The following is a 23,590-nucleotide window of genomic DNA, read 5'->3' on the forward strand; positions in this document are numbered from 1 at the left end:
TTCTTCAGGTCCTCTGAGGCTCTCAATCCCTCAGGTGAGATCGCCGTCTGTGGTCATGATGACAGACGCCATCTCACTACAGGGGTAGAGCGCCACCCGGTGTATAAAGGAAGAATTGCAGAGCTGGATCTAGGGGAGGTGAGTTATAAGCAGGGCTGCTGCAGATCTATCAAGTGGTAGGATTTTTCTTGCTTTTAGGGTGTAAAAGCTTGTGAAAAAATGGCACCGTTTTTTTAACCCTAAAATTCGGAAGAGGTTAACTGAGCATTACTTTACAGCCAAGTCATTAAATAATAAGGGAAAGGTAACAATGATGCACATTATGGAATTGTGTATTTATAATGAAGTAGCACATGTACTAATAGGAAACAGCCCTTTATTTGCCTTCAGTTAATTCATCCTGAATCCTGATCATCTGATGGGGGTCGTGTTCTTTGGAAGAATCCAAGCTGTCAAAAGAAAGAAAAATAGGATGAAGGCTCATGTTAAATTAACCATTTATGCCATCTGGAGAAAAAACGATGGCCTCTTATCAGGCCGCGGTCTTTCTGAAAAAAAAAAGTTTCCCGTCCTCTTCTCGCTTCCTGGAAGCAAGAAGGACCCAAAAAAAAAAAATCTCAATGTGGCCATCCTGTGGCCAAATAGTAAAACTACATCTACATACGGTACATTTTTCAATACATAAGGCCTGGTTCACATTAGCATTCCCTGTCCGGATCCGCCTGATCGGATCCGGACCGTATACTGTACAAACAGAACGTACGTTCCGCATAGCAATGCAAAGTCTATGCGGACGTTCCGTACAGTACGGAGCCGGATCGGATCCGGACTCCGGACACTTTTCCAACATGCGCTATTTTTCGGTTCCGGATCATCCGGCCCACGCACCCGGACCGGAACCTGACTGCACCATCCGGAAATAGAAACCTATGGGGAACGGAAAGCATAGAAACCACAGGATACAAACACCTGACGTTCTACCCCACTTCCTATGCGTATCATAGCGGCCATTTCGGATGGGGACACATGGGCAGCAGTGGAGCAGCAGTGACTAACGTGCTGGAACTGTTTGGCAGTATGTCGGAGGTGGAGGTGAGGCCTAAACAGCAGAGGACCTGATTCTACACATGCACCAGGTGCACCTTCTTCTGACCCCAACAATTTTATTAGTCATTTCGCTGTTTTTACCACACGGACCCGGATGGCAGCCTGATACATTCCTGATGCAAACGGACCGGATCCGATCCAGATCCGGTCTGTTTGCATGCCAAAACGCAAGTGTGAACGGGGCCTTACACAAACATTATTACATTTAAAATTAACTGTTTATTTCCAACACCAAAAATTACCCAAATAAATTTTTTTATGGAAAAATAAAATTACAAATAAAAAATAAAAACCAAAATAGTTAACTAAGGGTCTGAACTTTTTAAATATGCATGTGAAGAAGGTATATTATGATTTTTTTAAAATTATAAGCTTGTAAATAGTGATGGGACGCAAAACTAAAAAAATGCATCTTTATTTCCAAATAAAATATTGGTGCCATATATTGTGATAGGGACAACATTTAAATGGTGTAATAACCGAGACAAATGGGCAAATAAAATACATAGGTTTAAATTATGGTAGCATGTATTATTTTAAAACTATAATGGCCGAAAACTGAGAAATAATGAATTTTTTCCAATTTTTCCTTAATATTCCTGTGAAAATGCATTTAGAAAAAAATAATTCTTAGCAAAATGTACCACCCAAAGAAAGCCTAATTGGTGGCGGAAAAAACACGATATAGATCAATTCATTGTGATAATTAGCGATAATGGTTAAATTATAATTTTTTTGGTTGTCATGCCCAACTGACATTATTGCAAGTACTTTGCAGCTTACCTTCCACATGATAAAAACTAACAATGACAAGATTAGCAGGCCACCAATAACTCCCAGGATTATCCACCACAAAGGAATCTCCTTCTGACCATCGGGGGTCACCCACTGGACCACTGTGTCAGCCTGAGGGGAAAAGAGGAGTTAGTGGAGGGGGACATGGTGAAATTGTTGGCATGATCTGATACTAACACCGATTGGTTACTCTCTGAACAGAGAGAGAGTGGGGAGCAGCAATCATTTAAAGTACGGATATTTATTGCTCTTATCACTTTCACTTACATGGGCATTTTACAATTGCCATTTTTGGCTCTCTTTTCTGAAACTTCAATAATCATGGATTATAAAAGAATGTGCAATAAGAGAGTGAAGATGAAGGCCGGTGCTGCAGTCATCGGTGTTTATACAAGATAAGTATAATGCAACAGCATAAATAGCAGACCACGTGAGTCATAGTAGCAAATAAAGCGTGGATGTACATACCGGTCCTGGTGGGCAGTCAGTGGGGTGATGGGCAGTAGCCTGATGGCCGTTTCGTGTGGATAGCGCTTCTACGGAGGCTTCATAGAAGCCCTATCTGTGCAAAACGGACTCGGGCTACTTTTGCAAACACACAAAAAGTATTCTGCGCTCCATTCAGAGGATCGCACGATCAAAGGTGGTTCCCCCTTGGTTACAACACTGCAGCGCTCCGGGTAGGGTGGTTCACAAGACAACTGAAGAGAAAATGGAGCGCGCCATAGTGCATTAAACGTATGAGGGGTATTTTATTGACACATAAAAATTATACTCACAAACAAATGGAGTTAAAATCGCATATCAGCGGGCAGCCTGCCGCTTTCCTCAGTGGTGGAGAATGACGCGCTGTGGCCAGCAGCGCGGCTTCCGATGTCCTGGACTCCGGTACGCTGAGGAGTGGGCGTGGCTGAATTCAGTAAGCGTGTGACGTCATGACTCGTTTCGGCGCACGGCGCTTCGTCAGATGTTTGTGAGTATAATTTTTATGTGTCAATAAAATACCCCTCATACGTTTAATGCACTATGGCGCGCTCCATTTTCTCTTCAGTTGTCTCGGGCTACTTTTGCCCTGCATCCACCACCCCACTGACTGCCCACCAGGACCGGTATGTACACCCTGGCTTTGTTTGCTACTATGACTCACGTGGTCTGATATTTATGCTGTTGTATTATACTTCTCTTGAATAAACACCATTTTCTGCAGTGCCGCCCTTCCTCTTCACTCTCCTCTTATTTCTACTATGGTCAGAGCACGCTTCGAGTTTTGAGTCTACTGGTCCTCAGGTGCAGTCACCACCCTCCTTCCACACTGTAGTGCCAATGCTTTTTCCTATGCACCTTTTATAAAATAATGTTCTCCTTCAATGCAGAGAGCAGTATAAATTTGCACTGCTCTCTCCTAATCATTGCTGGCCAGGAGAAGCTCTCTGCCTGATATCTTCACTCTGCATCCCCTCTCTCCTTTCCTAAATATACCATGGCAGCTGACGGGTCACTTCAGCAGAGGAGAAGGGGGAGCAGAGAGACCAGGCGGAAAGCTTTTGGCCAGCAATGAGTCAATATGCCAATTATAGAACAAAGATGCTGGGTCTCTACCGGAAACAAAAGTGCCACACCCTATTTAAAGGACATACAATTTGCATTTTTGTATGTCCTTTAAATAGGGTGTGGCACTTTTGTTCTGTAAGCACTTGAGAAAGACCTCTGCAGTCGAAACGTTGTGCTCTGCACTGTGGCACTTGCAATAAAATTGGCCAGCCGGCCTTAAATCCAGGTAAAGACCCAGCATCTTTGTTCTATGTGTGGAAGGAACCCTATAGTGGATGAGGGGCTTTGCTGGTTGACTCCCTGGTGCTGTTAAAGATTGGGTTGCAGCGTTGAGATATCTGTATTGCTTTGGGACTCAATATGCCAAATAGCCAAGCATTGAAAGAAAAATGTTTGAAACGCTGAGTGCTTTCAAATGTTTTTATGCATCTAAAAGTAGGTACTTAAATTTTACACCACCTGATCAAATTTCAGAAATCTCTTAAAAAACAAAAACAAATGAATGGAGCTTGTGCATCTCCTAGCTTAGTACCAATCAACAATGCAGTTGTCAATCCTCTGCTGCCTCTTCTCCCCACTCAGTCTTTTTGAAATTACCACCCTGCCTGACCACCGTTTTGATTAGGGATGGGACGAATCCACAATTTCTTCGAATCCGAATCCGGATCCGAATCTAAAAAGGTTCTCGAATATCTCGAACCTTTCGAATCCCGAATCTAACGAATCCTGCACATACGAATTGTGCGATCCGTGGTATAGTTGCCCGCAGTATAGGTAGCGAGGTAAAGGTGCCTTCAGTATAGCTAGCTAGGTATGGGTGCCTTCAATATTGGTAGCTTTCAGTATAGGTAGCAAGGTATAGGGGCCTGCAGTATAGGTAACAGGGTATATAGAGGCCTTAAGTATAGGTAGGTATGTAGGTAGGTATAGGGGCCTTTAGGTAGGTAAAGGGACCTTCAGTATAGGTAGCAGGGTATAGGGCCTTAAGTATAGGTAGGTATGTAGGTAGGTATAGGGGCCTTTAGGTAGGTAGGTAGGTAGGTACGTATAGGGGGCCTTTAGGTAGGTATAGTGGCCTGTAGGTAGGTAGGTAAGTATAGTGGCCGGTAGGTAGGTAGGTATAGTGTCCTGTAGGTAGGTAGGTAGTTAAAGGGACCTTCAGTATATGTAGCAGGGTATAGGGCCTTAAGTATAGGTAGGTATGTAGGTAGGTAGGTATAGGGGCCTTTAGGTAGGTAGGTATAGGGGCCTTTAGGTAGGTAGGCACGTATAGGGGGCCTTTAAGTAGGTAGGTAGGTATAGAGGCCTGTAGGTAGGTATAGGGGCCTTTAGGTAGGTAGGTAGGTACGTATAGGGGGCCTTTAGGTAGGTATAGTGGCCTGTAGGTAGGTAGGTAGGCATAGTGGCCGGTAGGTAGGTAGGTATAGTGTCCTGTAGGTAGGTAGGTAGTTAAAGGGACCTTCAGTATAGGTAGCAGGGTATAAGGCCTTAAGTATAGGTAGGTATGTAGGTAGGTAGGTATAGGGGCCTTTAGGTAGGTAGGTAGGTAGGTACGTATAGGGGGCCTTTAGGTAGGTATAGTGGCCTGTAGGTAGGTAGGTAGGCATAGTGGCCGGTAGGTAGGTAGGTATAGTGTCCTGTAGGTAGGTAGGTAGTTAAAGGGACCTTCCGTATAGGTAGCAGGGTATAAGGTCTTAAGTATAGGTAGGTATGTAGGTAGGTAGGTATAGGGGCCTTTAGGTAGGTAGGCATGTATAGGGGGCCTTTAGGTAGGTAGGTATAGAGGCCTGTAGGTAGGTATAGGGGCCTTTAGGTAGGTAGGTACATATAGGGGGCCTTTAGGTAGGTATAGGGGCCTGTAGGTAGGTAGGTATAGTGGCCGGTAGGTAGGTAGGTAGGTAGTATAGGGGGCCTTTAGGTAGGTATAGGGGCCTGTAGGTAGGTATAGTGCCCGGTAGGTAGGTAGGTACGTATAGGGGGCCTTTAGGTAGGTATAGTGGCAGGTAGGTAGGTAAAGTGGTAGGTAGGTAGGTGTCGCTCCCCCCGTGCCTCCTCCGCTCACCCCCATGGCCTCCTCCGTCCCCCGTGCCTCCTCGCTCACCCCTGCATAAGTATCAACTCACCCGTCCAGTGGAGCGCAGACAGAGCGGCAGAGCTCGTCCTTACTTCTCGGTTCCCTCTAGTGGCCGGACCGGCTTTTACTGATGACGTCATTGTAAAAGCCGTCACTAGAGGGAACCAGGAAGTCAGCGAGAGGTCTGCCGCTCTGTCTGCGCTCCACTGGACGGGTGAGTTGATACAAAGTATGCGGGCGGCCGGGCGGAGGAGGCGCGGGTCGGAGGAGGACGAGTGCGAGCGGCGGATGCGCGGCGATGCAGCGTCGGGATTCGGCGGATTCGTAAAGTGGAAAATGGCGTCGGGATTCGAATCCACGAATCTCGAATATTTCCCAATATTCGAGGGATTCGTGGATTCGCCGGATTCGTCGTCCCATCTCTAGTTTTGATGAATATACTGTCAAGTTGTCAAGAAGTTTAGCAAATATGAGGCTCATTGGTCGGAGACTGCAAACGGGATGACAGAACTAGAGATGAGCGTAATGACCTAATTACAATTTCGCGAAATTTCGCGTAATTAGTGTAATTACGATTATGGCCGTAAGTACATAATCGTAATGAGGAAGGATTTCGCGAAATTTCGCGTAAACGTAATTTTCGCATAATTTTCGCATTACAATGGATATTTGTTCGTGCCGTAATTTCGCATTAAACGCTACCGTAATTTCGCGTTAAACCGTAACGCTCCGTATAATATAAAAAAGCCGCCGACTTTAAGGGTTAATAGCAAAGCCCCCTTAAATGCTAAGAGCCTCAAATTTGGAGAATATATTAAGGAGATCAGGAGGAATAAGAGGAAATTTTTTTTTTTCAAAAAGACCTTATAGTTTTTGAGAAAATCAATGTTAAAGTTTCAAAGTAAAAATGTATACATTTAAAAACCCGCCGACTTTAACGGTTAATAGCAAAGCCTGCTTAAGGTTTAGGAACACCAAATTCCTAGGGTATATTAAGGGGATCAGTGGGAATAAGAGGAAATTTTTTTTTTCAAAAAGACCTTATAGTTTTTAAGAAAATCGATTTTTAAGTTTCAAGGGCAAAAATGTCTTTTAAATGCGGAAAATGTCAGTTTTTTTTGCACAGGTAACAATAGTGTATTATTTTCATAGATTCCCCCAAGTGGGAAGATTTTTACTTACTTCGTTCTGAGTGTGGGAAATATAAAAAAAAAACGACGTGGGGTCCCCCCTCCCAGACCTCTTTAACCCCTTGTCCCCCATGCAGGCTGGGATAGCCAGAATGCGGAGCTCCGGCCGCGTGGGGCTCCGCACCCTGACTATACCAGCCCGCATGGTCCATGGATTGGGGGGTCTCGGAAGGGGAGGGGCAGCCAAGCTTTCCCCTCCCCCTCCGAGCCCTTGTCCAATCCAAGGACAAGGGGCTCTTCTCCACCTCCGATGGGCGGTGGAGGTGGAGGCCGCGATTTCCTGGGTGGGGAGTTCATGGTGGAATCTGGGAGTCCCCTTTAAAAAGGGGTCCCCCAGATGCCCACCCCCCCTCCCAGGAGAAATGAGTATAGAGGTACTTGTACCCCTTACCCATTTCCTTTAAGAGTTAAAAGTAAATAAACACACAAACACATAGAAAAAGTATTTTAATTGAACAAAAAACATAACCACGAAAAAAGTCCTTTAATATTCTTAATTAACCATTAATACTTACCTGTCCCTTTAAATAAATGATCCCATGCAATATCCTCGGAAATGTTCTATCAGTTACAATGTAACAAAGTTATTACAATGTAACAACTTTGTTACATTGTAACTACGCCGCACCCGACGTCACTCGCCGCTCAGCCGCCGCATACACTTACGCGTCCTTGCAGGACGCTAAGTCCCCGCTGGCTCCCGCTGTCCACCCCGCCCACATCTGTCACCCACATGTCACCCACATGTGGGTGACATGTGGGTGACATGTGGGAGAGGCGGGGAGGGCAGCGGAGCCGGCGGGGACTTAGCGTCCTGCACGGACCCGACAGAGCTCTGAGCTATATAGCTCAGAGCTCTCTAAGCATCTTTGTATTTGGGCTCCAAGGAGCCCCATTGGTCCTTAGCAGACCAATGGGGTTCCTTCAAATCAGAAGGAACCCCATTGGTCTGCTAAGGACCAATGGGGCTCCTTGGAGCCCAAATACAAAGATGCTTAGAGAGCTCTGAGCTATATAGCTCAGAGCTCTGTCGGGTCCGTGCGGCGGGTGAGCGGCGAGTGACGTCGGGTGCGGCGTAGTTACAATGTAACAAAGTTGTTACATTGTAATAACTTTGTTACATTGTAACTGATAGAACATTTCCGAGGATATTGCGTGGGATCATTTATTTAAAGTGACAGGTAAGTATTAATGGTTAATTAAGTATATTAAAGGACTTTTTTCGTGGTTATGTTTTTTGTTCAATTAAAATACTTTTTCTATGTGTTTGTGTGTTTATTTACTTTTAACTCTTAAAGGAAATGGGTAAGGGGTACAAGTACCTCTATACTCATTTCTCCTGGGAGGGGGGGTGGGCATCTGGGGGACCCCTTTTTAAAGGGGACTCCCAGATTCCACCATGAACCCCCCACCCAGGAAATCGCGGCCTCCACCTCCACCGCCCATCGGAGGTGGAGAAGAGCCCCTTGTCCTTGGATTGGACAAGGGCTCGGAGGGGGAGGGGAAAGCTTGGCTGCCCCTCCCCTTCCGAGACCCCCCAATCCATGGACCATGCGGGCTGGTATAGTCAGGGTGCGGAGCCCCACGCGGCCGGTGCTCCGCATTCTGGCTATCCCAGCCTGCATGGGGGACAAGGGGTTAAAGAGGTCTGGGAGGGGGGACCCCACGTCGTTTTTTTTTTATATTTCCCACACTCAGAACGAAGTAAGTAAAACTCTTCCCACTTGGGGGAATCTATGAAAATAATACACTATTGTTACCTGTGCAAAAAAAACCTGACATTTTCCGCATTTAAAAGACATTTTTGCCCTTGAAACTTAAAAATCGATTTTCTCAAAAACTATAAGGTCTTTTTGAAAAAAAAAAAATTCCTCTTATTCCCACTGATCCCCTTAATATACCCTAGGAATTTGGTGTTCCTAAACTTTAAGCAGGCTTTGCTATTAACCGTTAAAGTCGGCGGGTTTTTAAATGTATACATTTTTACTTTGAAACTTTAACATCGATTTTCTCAAAAACTATAAGGTCTTTTTGAAAAAAAAAGTTTCCTCTTATTCCTCCTGATCTCCTTAATATATTCTCCAAATTTGAGGCTCTTAGCATTTAAGGGGGCTTTGCTATTAACCCTTAAAGTCTGCGGCTTTTTTATATTATACGGAGCGTTACGGTTTAACGCGAAATTACGGTAGCGTTTAATGCGAAATTACGGCATGAACGAAACGCGTTGAAAAAACGCGTTGAAAATTACGCTTACGGTATTTTCAATTACGATTTTAATGGCAATTTCGCTACGCTAATTTCGCATCGTAATCACAAATTTCGCATGCGTAATTATAGTAATGCGAAATTACGAAAATTTCGGCTCAACTCTAGACAGAACAAGAACAAGAGGACCAGGAGAGGAACAAGAAGGCTCTATAGCACCCAGAGCCAGGGACTGGTGGGCTATAGTGTTGGGCGAACATCTAGATGTTCGGGTTCGGGCCGAACAGGCCGAACATGGCCGCGATGTTCGGGTGTTCGACCCGAACTCCGAACATAATGGAAGTCAATGGGGACCCGAACTTTTGTGCTTTGTAAAGCCTCCTTACATGCTACATACCCCACATTTACAGGGTATGTGCACCTTGGGAGTGGGTACAAGAGGGAAAAAAAATTAGCAAAAAGAGCTTATAGTTTTTGAGAAAATCGATTTTAAAGTTTCAAAGGGAAAACTGTCTTTTAAATGCGGGAAATGTCTGTTTTCTTTGCACAGGTAACATGCTTTTTGTCGGCATGCAGTCATAAATGTAATACATATAAGAGGTTCCAGGAAAAGGGACCAGTAACGCTAACCCAGCAGCAGCACACGTGATGGAACAGGAGGAGGGTGGCGCAGGAGGAGAAGGCCACGCTTTGAGACACAACAACCCAGGCCTTGCATGAGGACAAGAAGCGTGCGGATAGCATGCTTTGTACCGCCATGCAGTCATAAATGTAATAAAGATAAGAGGTTCCATAAACAGGGACCGGCAACGCTAACCCAGCAGCAGCAGCAGCACACGTGATGGAACAGGAGGAGGCGCAGGAGGAGAAGGCCACGCTTCGTGAGACACAACAACCCAGGCCTTGCATGAGGACAAAAAGCGTGCAGATAGCATGCTTTGTACCGCCATGCAGTCATAAATGTAATAAAGATAAGAGGTTCCATAAACAGGGACCGGCAACGCTAACCCAGCAGCAGCAGCAGCAGCAGCACACGTGATGGAACAGGAGGAGGCGCAGGAGGAGAAGGCCACGCTTTGTGAGACACAACAACCCAGGCCTTGCATGAGGACAAAAAGCGTGCGGATAGCATGCTTTGTACCGCCATGCAGTCATAAATGTAATAAAGATAAGAGGTTCCATAAACAGGGACCGGCAACGCTAACCCAGCAGCAGCAGCAGCAGCACACGTGATGGAACAGGAGGAGGCGCAGGAGGAGAAGGCCACGCTTTGTGAGACACAACAACCCAGGCCTTGCATGAGGACAAAAAGCGTGCGGATAGCATGCTTTTTACCGCCATGCATGCAGTCATAAATGTAATAAAGATAAGAGGTTCAATAAACAGGGACCGGGCGGCAACGCTAACCCAGCAGCAGCAGCACACGTGATGGAACAGGAGCAGGCGCAGGAGGAGAAGAAGGCCATGCTTTTTGAGACACAACAACCCAGGCCTTGCATGAGGACAAAAAGCGTGCGGATATAGCAGCAATGCTTTTTGCCGCCATGCCGTCATAAATGTAATACAGATGAGAGGTTCAATAAACAGGGACCGGAAACGCTAAACCATCCCAGATGTTCATTGGTCATGTTACTTGGTTGGGGTCCTGGAGTGTTGCGTAGTCGTTTCCAATCCAGGATTGATTCATTTTAATTTGAGTCAGACGGTCTGCATTTTCTGTGGAGAGGCAGATACGCCGATCTGTGACGATGCCTCCGGCAGCACTGAAACAGCGTTCCGACATAACGCTGGCTGCCGGGCAAGCCAGCACCTCTATTGCGTACATTGCCAGTTCGTGCCAGGTGTCTAGCTTCATGCCCGGTTTCAGGTCCAGCGGTGCCAGCCACAAATCCGTCTGTTCCTTTATTCCCCTCCAAATTTCCTCCCCTGTGTGCTGCTTATCCCCAAGGCAGATCAGCTTCAGCAACGCTTGCTGACGCATGCCAACAGCTGTGCTGCACTGCTTCCACGATCCTACTGCTGCTGGTGCTGGGTTAGCGTTTCCGGATGAGGTACAGCTTTGAGATGCGTTGGAGGAGAAGGAGTCAGAGAGGTAGGTGCTGCTGTTGTTATCCAGTGGGAGGGACGGCGGTGCAGCTGTTTGCGGCGTGGGCAACACCCGCGCCGTAGCAGGTGAGGAATTGCTGCCAGGCTCCACAAGGTTCACCCAGTGCGCGGTAAGGGAGATGTATCGACCCTGGCCGAACGCACTCGTCCAGGTGTCAGTGGTGAGGTGAACCTTGCAGGCAACGGCATTCTTCAAGCTTCGGGTTATTTAGCTGACCACGTGCTCATGCAACTCAGGCACTGCAGAGCGCGCAAAGTGGTAGCGGCTGGGAACCACGTAACGTGGGATGGCCACTGACATCATGCCCTTGAAGCTGTTTGTCTCCACCACTCGATATGGCAGCATTTCGCAGGCCAGAACCTTGGCTATGCTGGCTGGCTGTTACTGCCACGGCCCGGAGGTCATTTGCTGGCAATTTCCTCTTGCGCTCAAACATCTCAGAGACAGACAACTCAACCGTAGGGCTGCACACCGAAGGGCTGTTGGTTGTTGTGTTTGATGAACACTGGGAGACCTCAAGAGCACTAGTCCGGAAAGTGACAGTGTCAGCATCGTCTGATGTTTGTGAATGTTGTGAACCACGCAATGGCTGGGCTACTTGCTGCTGCTGAGGCGGGTCTGGTGGTGAGTCTGGTGAACCCAAGGGAGGCAGTGTTGCTGGTGGTACCCTGTCCTGCCGCGTTTGCCCACAGAGTGGGATGTTTGGATAGAATGTGGCGGCTCATGCTGGTGGTGGAGAGGTTGTTAATACTTTTCCCCCTGCTCAGGCGGGTCTTGCACACCTTGCAAATCGCCATGGTAACATCCTCAGTGCAGTCTTCAAAGAAAGCCCAGACTTTGGAGCACCTGCCTTGCTGGCGATTTCTGTTTGCGCCTTTTTTGCCTCTCACTTGAACTTCCATGCTTGCGGTGCCTGAAATTGCGCGCCGCCTACCTTGTGGCACAAGGCGAACTCATGCAGCAGTGGGTTCCTCAACAGACTCGTCTGTGCTGCTGCTACGACGGCGATGTTCTCATTCACAAACAAAATCTGGGTCTATGTCCACATTGTCCATACCCTCCTCTTCCATCTCCTCAAACTCGTCATATGTCATTGTGGGGGGCCACCGCCGTGGAGTAGAGCTCCCCAGAACAACCTCTGCGCAGCTCACTCCAACGTCGTCTGGTTATCTGGCAGTTGTGTGCGTGGTGTCGCTGCCGGTTGTGTCAGCTTTGTGCCCACTGGCTCCTTGTAACTGGCTGAGGACTCGGACCTCGTGCGTGATGTGCTGGTGCTGCTTAACCCACTGCTGGACGCTTGAGAGGTCATCCAAGTAATTATCTGGTCCTGTTCTTTTGGATCTGTGAGGGTTGTTGTCCTGGACAACATGGGCAGTATTGAGTGGGTTTTCTTGGGTGCTCCCCTGTGGCCTGTACGTGAACCGTCAGGGGAAACACCTCTTCCCTTGCCCCTCCCTCTTTCACCGGATTTCTTCCTCATTTCACTTATCCTTAAAGTACACGCTGACTGGCAGCAGTACAGTGGCAGTACAGAAATGCTATAAAGTGGTGGGTGAGCGGTGTACCACTATTGTCAGCAGCGACACAGAGCACAATGCTATACAGTGGCGGGTGAGCGGTGTACTACTGTTCCCAGCAGACACAGAGTGGAAGTAAACACAATGCTATATAGTGTGGCTGAGCCGTGTACACAGAGTGGCATTAAACACAATGCTATATAGTCTGCTATATAGTCACCCCGAACAGGGTGATGTTCTGCAGAACCCGAACAGTGGCAAACACTGTTCGCCCAACACTACTGGGAGGGAACGCAGATTTTAGTACCTAAACACACGATACAACATGTTTTCCGGGGTCAGACTCTGAGGCACATACAGATGGTCCCGATCATCATCCTCATCATACAACTCTTCTCCTGAGTCTGACCCACCCACCACCTCTGCCACCCCAACATCCCCAGACACAGACCCCTCATCGTCCTCAACATTAACTTGGGATGCTGGCCTGAGCCAGACCTCCTCCTCCACATCAGGCCCCATCATCTCCTCAATGGCAGCCCTCATTAATCGCTCTGGTGACGGACCGATGGACACAACGTTCTCCTCCGGGGAGGGCTGCTGCTGACCACTGGCTGCTGGGGTGGATGTTATAGCTTGCGTGGGGCGTTGGCTGTTGCTGTTGTTGGGAGTGCTGCTCACAGCGGAGGTCTCTGGGGAACTCATGTTGAGCTCATATAGTGGTTGACGGTGAGTGGAGTATTACTGATCCCAGCAATATACACACTGACTGGCAGAGTACGCAATGCTATATAGTGTGGCTGAGCGGTGTACACAGAGTGGCAGTAAACACAATGCTATATAGTCTGGCTGAGCGAGCGGTGTACTACTGTTCCCAGCAGAATCAGAGTGGCAGTAAACAATGGTATATAGTCTGGCTGAGCAGTGTACACAGAGTGTCATTAAACAATGGTATATAGTCTGGCTGAGCGGTGTACACAGAGTGTCAGTAAACAATGGTATATAGTCTGGCTGAGCGGTGTACACAGAGTGTCAGTAAACAATGGTATATAGTCTGGCTGAGCGGTGTACACAGAGTGTCAGTAAACAATGGTATATAGTCTGGCTGAGCGGTGTACACAGAGTGTCCGTAAACAATGGTATATAGTCTGGCTGAGCGGTGTACACAGAGTGTCCGTAAACAATGGTATATAGTCTGGCTGAGCGGTGTACACAGAGTGTCAGTAAACAATGGTATATAGTCTGGCTGAGCGGTGTACACAGAGTGTCCGTAAACAATGGTATATAGTCTGGCTGAGCGGTGTACACAGAGTGTCAGTAAACAATGGTATATAGTCTGGCTGAGCGGTGTACACAGAGTGTCAGTAAACAATGGTATATAGTCTGGCTGAGCGGTGTACACAGAGTGTCAGTAATCAATGGTATATAGTCTGGCTGAGCGGTGTACACAGAGTGGCAGTAAACACAATGCTATATAGTCAGGCTAAGCCGTGTACACAGAGTGTCAGAAAACACAATGCTATATATAGCGTGGCTGAGCGAGGTGCACAGTGGCAGTACACACAATGCTATATAGTCAGGCTAAGCCGTGTACACAGAGTGTCAGAAAACACAATGCTATATATAGCGTGGCTGAGCGAGGTGCACAGTGGCAGTACACACAATGCTATATAGTCAGGCTAAGCCGTGTACACAGAGTGTCAGAAAACACAATGCTATATATAGCGTGGCTGAGCGAGGTGCACAGTGGCAGTACACACAATGCTATATAGCCAGGCTAAGCCGTGTACACAGAGTGTCAGAAAACACAATGCTATATATAGCGTGGCTGAGCGAGGTACACAGTGGCAGTAAACAATGCTATATATATAGTGTGGCTGAGCGAGCGGTGTACTACTGTTCCCAGCAGCGACACACAATGACTGGGGGGGACCCTGGCTAGCGTGGCTGGAGAGCGAACTACCCTGCCTGCCTACCCAAAGCTAAACCCACAGAGAAATGGCGGAGATATGACGTGGTTCGGGTATTTATTTACCCGAACCACGTGACTGTTCGGCCAATCAGAGCGCGTTCGGGCCCGAACCACGTGACCCGTTCGGCCAATCACAGCGCTAGCCGAACGTTCAGGGAACGTTCGGCCATGCGCTCTTAGTTCGGCCATGTGGCCGAACGGTTTGGCCGAGCACCGTCAGGTGTTCGGCCGAACTCGAACATCACCCGAACAGGGTGATGTTCTGCAGAACCCGAACAGTGGCGAACACTGTTCGCCCAACACTAGTGGGCTACGACGCCAGGTTAGGCAGCTTCCTTAAGCAGCATGGGCCCTGGAGTAAACCCCCTCCACTGCTCTCCCCGCATGTGTGCCGGGGTGACGCAGTGAGTGGCCAGCGAGGATGCAATCAGAAGACAGAACACGCAGGATCAAAGTAAATAGCGGCAGCATGATCAGGTGAGGCTGTTCGCACTACTGTGCCCTTTCCCCAGGGGACACTGGAGCCTTAGCGGGAGGGGTAATTTCATTCACCTTGTTAGGGAAAAGGGGGGGGGGGCTGCCGCAGACTTGACTTTGAGCGGGGAGAGGAAGGGGAAAGGAGCGGAGAGAGTTTACCTCAACCTGTTTTTTGTTGCTGACACTGAACAGGGAGAGGAACGGCATTCCTCCTGCCCCCCCCCCCCCCCATAGCTACCTATACTGGGGGTACTATACTATCTAAACTGGGGCAACTATACTAGCTACCTATACTGGGGACAACTATACTTGCCTATACTGGGGCAACTATACTAGCTACCTATACGGGGAGGGGGGGGGGGATTATACTAGCTACCTATACGGGGGGGGGGGGCAGCTAAAGTGTAGGGGGAAAAAAAGCCGTTTTACTTACCTGGGGGCTTCTACCGGCCCCCTGCAGTCGGCCTGTGCCTGCGCCGGTACTCACGATCCTCCGGTGTCCCACCGCGGCTAAGTTTCAATTTCCTCCAACTGGCCAGTCTATGGCGACTGCAAGGGGGCGGTAGAAGTCCCAGGTAAGTAAAACTGCCTCTTTTTATTACTACACTTTACGTCCCCTGTAAATAGATATGCACCTCATTCATACCTTATTGAATTAAATACTATATTGTGTTGGTGAGCAGTTCTTTCTATAGGCTAAAAACTGTCTCTTGGGCTGCTGTTATAACTCAATGCTTTTTCTTGTTTGAAAACAAAAAAAAAAGATTTCAATTAATCTTCATGCAATCCAGAAAAAAATTTGCATTGCATTTACCATCTCTTGTCTATCAGTGAGCAAAGTATTGATGTCTTTTTCATTTGAGGTGGTACCTCTACACAGACTCAAGTGCTCAGAATACAAATCCTAGAAGACTTACATAGGCTTGTGCAGAGAGTAATGCAGGAGGCTGAACTTTGTAGGGGACTCCGGTCATTTCATAGTAGCCCCGGGATTGCAGAGTAAATGGCTGCAGAGGTCTCTGTTGGAAGAACACAGGATTCAGGTGAGTGCCTGTGTGATTAACGTTGATTCAGTCTTATTCCTTAACCACTTCACCACTGAGCGGTTTTACCCCTGAAACACCAGAGCAATTTTCACCTTTCAGCGCTCCTTCCATTCATTCGTCTATAACTTTATTATTACTTATCGCAATGAAATGAACTATATCTTGTTTTTTTCGCCACCAATTAGGCTTTCTTTAGGTGGGACATTATGCCAAGAATTATTTTATTCTAAATGTGTTTTAGTGGGAAAATAGGAAAAAATGTGGGAAAACCATTATTTTTTAGTTTTCGGCCATTATAGTTTTTAAATAATGCATGCTACTGTAATTAAAACCCATGAAATTTATTTGCCCATTTATCCCGGTTATAAAACCGTTTAAATTATGTCCCTATCACAATGTTTGGCGACAATATTTATTTGGAAATAAAGGTGCATTTTTTTCAGTTTTGCGTCCATCCCTAATTACAAGCCCATAGTTTATAAAGTAACAGTGTTGTACCCTCCTGACATAAATATTTAAAAAGTTCAGTCTCTAAGGTAACTATTTATGTTTTTTTTTTATTGTATTTTTTTTTTTATTACAAAAAACAAAAAAATGGGGAGTGTGGGAGGTAACGAGTTAATTTATTGTGTAAAACTAATGTATTTGTATATGTAAAATGCTTTAGGGTGTAGTTTTACTACTTGGCCACAAGATGGCCACAGTGATGTATTGTTCTTGCGACCTGTAAGCGTCCAGAAGGACGCTTACAGGAAGCACTATGAGGCTGGAAAAATCACAATGATTGCGCTGTTTCTCATAGAAGCAGCAGATCATTGTGGGGGCTTGGATCAACGAGCGGGAATGGATTTTCCCATTCATTGATCTCCGGGCGAGCGGGCGGCGGCATGCACGAGCGGCGGGAGCGCGGACAGCGGCGGTAGCGCGGGAGGTACGGATTTCTCCGTCCCTTGGTTTTATAAGGATGGAAAAAGGGACGGAGATATCCGTACCGGGGGGGGGGGGTAAAGTGGTTAAAATGTACCAGAGCTGACGAATAATAAACGTTTACTACATACCTGGGGCTTCCTCCATCCCCATCCGCACGGATCGCTCTCACGCCGCCGTCCTCAGCCTTCTCCTGCTCTGGTACTGGGTCCCGCAACTCCAGCCAGTCGTGGACAGTCTGACGCAAGGGAAGTGAGCTCTTTCCGTATCTCTCCAGCAGCTGCCAGAGAGATACGCAGACTAGGGAGCATTTCTCTTGCGCAGACAGGCTGAAGTTACGGGACCCGGTATCAGCGCTGGAGAAGGCTGAGGACGGCAGTGTGGGAGCGATCCAGGCGGATGGGGCTGGAGGAAGCCCCAGGTATGTATAAAACTTTTATTATTTGTCAGCTCTGGTTTCCTTTAACTTCAACTCAGCTCATTCTTTTCTGACCAAATACTTTTTCAGAATTTGTCTTTTTTGGTCAAATTTAGAGGCCGTCTATGAAATGTAACATTTTTGACAGAAGCAGCTCTCTTACCATTAGGAAGTTTAAAGATGAATACTCACCTAGCCACGAAGGAAGAGGGGTCACAGCGATGTCCCATGACGACATTTTCCTGACAGCGGTTACGCATGTCACTCAACGGCAAACGACGTGCGCGAACAAGCCTTCAAGTGATCGCCATACTTTGCTCATAGCCATTGGGGATGTTAAAGATCTGCCGTAAAGGTCGTGCAACATCAAACTACGTTCGCGTGATCGCGCACCTGTACTCACGTTGCAAGATCGCAGAATTGACCACCCGTCGCTCAAAAAATCCCCAGTCATTGGGAAAATCATTGGAAAAATCACGAGGTGGGTATGGGCCTTGAGGTAAATTTCTAGTTACGAACAACTCGATTAGCAATTTCAGAAGAGTCTGCAATGGCTTCTTCCAGGGCATGGACAATCCTACAACATTGTTGGTGGAGCAAGGGAAGGTTTGGGAATTTGTAGACTAGATGTTGACGTATTCTAAAAACAAACTGCAAGAACGTGGGTCCAGGTGACATTGGTTCAGTAATGCCCAGTGATAAGAGGACATAAGCTGGCTCCATCCAAAGATAACTTGCACCAGGACTTAGGAGTACTCATTGACAACAAGTTAAATAATCGTACTCAATGCCAAGCCGCTGTAGCTAAAGCTAACAAAATTTTGGGATGCATTAAAAGGGAAATAAAAACTCGAGATGCTAGCATAATATTGCCCCTGTTTAACTCTCTAGTAAGGCCACATCTGGAATATGGAATTCAGTTCTGGGCACCACATTACAAAAACCAATGTTAGTTACCTGGTAACATCCTTTTTAGTAACCTCCAGGACAGGTCCACCACGAGAACGACAGGCTCCTCCCAGGAACAGGAAACGTCCAGATAGAGTACTCTATAAATCTTTGTCCAACCCCTTGATCCTCAGTCAATTCCAAGTACTGTTCCTAAAAACAAAGGGGTTTTAATATTCATACTGCATATACATATACTTTTCCTGTACTTATATACACATATAAATCCTTTACTTGGGTGGGTTACGGACCTGTCCTGGAGGTTACTAAAAAGGATGTTACCAGGTAACTAACATTGGTTTTTCCATTAACCTCCAGGACAGGTCCACCACGAGAAGATGAGCAAGAATCTTACCAATTTTGGGTGGGCTGACTGCCTGCAGGATTTTCCTTCTAAATGATTGCTGCCTTGCAGACATCAGGTTGATTCTGTAGTGTCTAGAGAAGGTGCTTAGACTTAAACATGTAGCCGCTCTGCAGATTTCTTCTGGCGTAGCACCCGCTCTGTAAGCCCATGAAGTGGCTGCTGCTCTGGCTGAATGGGCTCTAACTGTATCTAACACAGTATTTCCTGTAATCCTATAGGCTTCCTCTATGCATAGTTTTACCCATTTAGCTATAGATATTTTTGACATCTTTCCGCATCTTGTAGCACCTGAAGTGTTGACTAGCAAGGCTCTAGAACTCCTAAACTCCGCTACCCCTCTCTAAATAGCATATAAGACCTCTTCTGACATCTAACCCCGGCTCTTCTTCAAATGACGGTAATACAATGTCTTGAGATCTATGAAAATTTGTAGCTACTTTAGGCAGAAAATCATCACAGGTCTTCAGTATTACTTCATCCTTTATACAAAAAGGTTCGTCGCAACATAGGGCCTCTAACTCACTCACCCGTCTAGCCGAGGTAATAGTTATGAGAAATACAATCTTCCTTGTTAGGAGTCTGAAGGGAATTTCTGATATGGGTTCAAAGCGGAGCAGTGCTTTTCAGCGCTGCTAACTTTGGGCGCAGTCAGCGCCGCCATAGACTGTAATGGGAATCAGTCTATAGCGGCGCTCAGTGAGGAAGGTCGGCTCCGTCAGAAGACGGAGCCGAAGTTGCTTAAAAAACACAATAACTCGGCCTCCAGCAATCGCTGGAAGCCGAATTATTTCATTCCCCCACTATCCATGGCGGCCTGGAGGGGGAATAGTAATTAAAACGCCCCGGACTTGTGCAGAAGCAGGACCAGCCATATAACAGCTGGATCCTGCGCCCAAGTCTACCAGCGCCAAATTCACATGTACGCGTTCAAAGGGCTCTCTTTTCAATACCTTCAAAACTAAGGATAAATCCCAACTAGGAACTTTCCTATTTACCATACCTCGTTTGGATTCAAGGAGTAAAACCTCCTGCACTCTGTGTCTTCCTTGTTTGCAAACATGTCTAAACGCGGCCGACCCCACTGCTTGGTAAATTTTCTGAACATCCTCTTTGATATCTCCATTTGTGTTTTTGACATTCTGTGTCTGCTCAGAAAGTCTGCCATCGTGTTCAATGACCTCTTCAGATGTATTGCTGACAATGAAAGGAAGTTTTTCTCTGCTATTGTTAATATGTCCATGGCCAGGTCCATCAGCTTCCTTGACCTTGTACCCCCTTGCCAATTTGCGTTTACTCTGATGTTCTCGGCTGCTGCGTCAGTTATATAGTCTGTGGCTTTGGAAACTACTTCTAATGATTCTAGAATCTTTTTCCTTAGAAGCTCCCTTATCCACTTTTTCTTCTACTTTTTTAACCTATAGGGATAGAACTCTTGCTACACATGTTGTAGCTGCTGCTGGTCTAAAATTTGCACCTGCTGCTGTTCAGGCCTCTAAGGGCAGATTCTACTTTCTTATCTTGTGGATCTTTCACATACCACAGATCCTCAAAAGCTAATTCGTTGTCTTTATTAACCTGTGAGAATGCTGTATCAAGTTTAGGACATCAATCCCAAGTCTTAACATCTTCCTCTGTAAACTGAAACCCTTTCATAAATCCCTTTGACATAAACAACTTTCTGTCCGGGTATTTCCACTGACTTAATATGGTATTCTTTGTAGATCTGTGTATAGGGAAAGTCAAAGATTCTTTTGGCTTCCTTCCCTGATATAACCTATCATGCATAGATACCTCTTCTGACTTCTTGGATTCAGTATCTAAAGTTTTATTAATAGCCAAGATAAGCTGCTAAGTCTCATCAGCCGGAATCTAAACCTGGATATCTTCTTAATCTTAGTCTGGCTGTCCATATTTTTAGCAGAAGAGTCTGATTCATCATTATCTTCCTCTTCACCCTCCATATCTTCTTCCTCAGAGGAAGATACAATATTTCTCTTTTCACTTTTATGTTTAATAGGCTGAGACTCAGCATTTGGTATCTCCACGGCCGGCATGGTCGTACTCGTACCTGGAATTACTGCCTTTGCTGCTGGGGGGATAGCAGAGGCAAATACTTTCTTTAATGATTTAATTGTGTCAGCCATTTCCCTTTTAATAGCTGACATTAATTCTTCCTTTAAACCCCCTGATTGTCCCTGTATTAGCTTTACTAAACAAGGTTGGAAAAACTGCACATTATAATTATGGGCCATCTTTGCACCACAAAACGGGCACCGCCTTCTTGGCTTTGTCGGCTTAGTAGACTCCGGGCCCTATAACATAATCAAACAACAAAATTAATGTCATCCCTCTTTCTCAAACAAAAGGGAAAACACCCTGGTGCACAAATATCAAGAGTGATAGCAACCCTGAGACCAGGAAGGAAGGAACATGTATAGACATATCATATACATATAATCCATCTGATATCTATAATATATATTTTCTTTGCATATAGTCGTCCAGGGAGTATATCATAAAGGCCAATCATATAACTGTTATGCTGCCCATACACTAATGATTTACACATATATACCCATATATATCTATGAGGCATTAATATCCAACCATATATATACACATCTCCTTATATCTCCCTGAATAATCTGCACCAGCATTCTATTCTATGCATAGTTATACAGACCTCAGATCAGACGCTAAGCAGGCTGTTATGTTATACTGCATAGTCTCAAAATTAATAACAGACCTCAGTACAGACGCGGCATAGGGCGTACAGCTCATACCATATAGGTCACCAAGCCTCCGCCACGCTTACCTTTCCTGGCTCCTGCTTAGCGTCCATCCCGCTCCGTTCAGCACACGAACTGCCGAACCATGCAGGCTTCCGGCGTCTCTTCCCCACGCGCCCGGAAGTGACGCTGCGTAAGGGCGGAAGTACGTCACGCGTACGCCGCCATTGAGGGCAATCAGCTGCCTACCCTCTGGAGGCCCGCATGACTATCCACGTCACTTCCTGCGCGCCATTAGCCTCCGCTCCAGGGGAATCATGGACGCCACGCGTGTCCTCCGGATCCACCGCAACTCGGGCAGCCAGGACAGCCATGGGAGAAGGTAACCATCGCTTTCTCCCCACCAGACCCCAATACCTCTCTAGGCAGGTCCACCATCCGCCGCCAACCGGGTCCCAAACACACCTGGTCTGAAGGACCGGCGAGCGACAAGAGCACTCCTTGTTCCCTGGAACAGGAAACGTCAACTGAGGATCAAGGGGTTGGACAAAGATTTATAGAGTACTCTATCTGGACGTTTCCTGTTCCTGGGAGGAGCCTGTCGTTCTCGTGGTGGACCTGTCCTGGAGGTTAATGGAAAAAAGATATTGCAGTTTTAGAGCAGGTGCAGAGACGAGCAACAAAATTGATACGTGGGATGGAAGGTCTCACTTACCAAGAAAAGTTAGATAAACTGGGTTTATTTAGTCTAGAGAAAAGACGCCTTAGAGGGGATCTAATTAACATGTATAAATACATCAGAGGGAAATATAATAGCTTGGCGGATGAGCTTTTTGTCCCTAGGCCTTCTCTAAGGACTAGAGGACATGATCTGCGCATGGAGGAAAAACGTTTTAGCCATTTATTTAGGAAAGGGTTCTTTACAGTAAGAGTGATTAAGATGTGGAATGCATTGCCACAGGAAGTCGTTATGGCAAACTCTATACCTGCATTTAAAGGGGGCTTAGATGCTTTCCTTGCGTTGAAAGACATCCATGGCTACAATTACTAGGTAACGCCTAATGATGTTGATCCAGGGATTTTATCTGAATGCCATCTGGAGTCGGGAAGGAATTTTTCCCTTTAGGGGCTAATTGGACCATGCCTTGTAAGGGTTTTTTCGCCTTCCTCTGGATCAACAGGGATATGTGAGGGAGCAGGCTGGTGTTGTACTTTGTACTGGTTGAACTCGATGGACGTATGTCTTTTTTCAACCAAAATAACTATGTAACTATGTAACCATCCCTGTTCTCCCCCCTATACTTAAATAAGTAAGATTTTTGTTCTTTTTTTGCTTGTGGTCTTCATGTTGCCAATTTTCTAACCATAAACAATCAAATCACAGATGTTCACTCTTACCTTCATGAAACTGGAAATCCAAAGTATGGAGTCTAGCGTCAGCTTCACTCTTTCTCCCTTCTCCAGATTCTTTATAAAACACTCGATCTCCCAACAGGGTGATTTATTGCAGCTCTGAAATAAAAATGATATTCATTATACAGCCAGCTGTGCGTTCTTCCAAATGTGCAGCCCAATGCAATGCCTGCCTGCTTCTGGATTTGCAGTCTTGGCAAAAGTAGTCATGTCCACAAAGCTGGATTTCAGCTACGTTCAGCCAACTAAACTGACATTCTATAGATCTGGTATAAAGGACTTTATTACAGAATAAGCAGCAAACAGCAATGTGGGCAGCACTTGGTAGCACCAAGTCATCTTTCCACAGTAACGTATTGAAACATTTTTACTGCACAATATTGTGAGTTATTACTGTATCATGTTAGGAAATGCAATAGTGTAATGAGAAGGCCATTTTCACCAACTGCATAATCTTGCATCACACTGACCGGGCCCCCTCCTACACTGCGCCCTGAGGCTGGAGCCTCTCTGCCTCTGCCCTGCGCCCCCTCCTACACTGCGCCCTGAGGCTGGAGCCTCTCTGCCTCTGCCCTGCGCCCCCTCCTACACTGCGCCCTGAGGCTGGAGCCTCCCTAGAGTCTGCCTCAGCCCTGTGCCCCCTCCTACACTGCGCCCTGAGGCTGGAGCCTCTCTGCCTCTGCCCTGCGCCCCCTCCTACACTGCGCCCTGAGGCTGGAGCCTCCCTAGAGTCTGCCTCAGCCCTGT

At 46.6% G+C, this 23,590-nt stretch overlaps 1 protein-coding gene across 1 annotated transcript in view; it reads right to left on the minus strand.

Annotated features, from left to right (window-relative positions):
- Positions 1 to 377: 377 nt before the first annotated feature.
- The window catches only part of LOC137542331 (integrin alpha-IIb-like), a 157,037-nt gene continuing 133,824 nt past the window's right edge, over positions 378 to 23,590 (minus strand). The window contains exons 28-31 of the mRNA XM_068264157.1: positions 22,829 to 22,942; positions 15,913 to 16,014; positions 1,891 to 2,013; positions 378 to 449 (exon numbers count right to left, since the gene is read on the minus strand). Of these exons, the coding sequence (XP_068120258.1) occupies positions 396 to 449; positions 1,891 to 2,013; positions 15,913 to 16,014; positions 22,829 to 22,942 (393 nt within the window). The 3' untranslated portion in view covers positions 378 to 395. The remainder of the gene's footprint in view (positions 450 to 1,890; positions 2,014 to 15,912; positions 16,015 to 22,828; positions 22,943 to 23,590) is intronic.

Source organism: Hyperolius riggenbachi, chromosome 12 (genome assembly GCF_040937935.1).
Source record: "Hyperolius riggenbachi isolate aHypRig1 chromosome 12, aHypRig1.pri, whole genome shotgun sequence".
In the NCBI taxonomy this organism is placed as follows: domain Eukaryota; kingdom Metazoa; phylum Chordata; class Amphibia; order Anura; family Hyperoliidae; genus Hyperolius; species Hyperolius riggenbachi.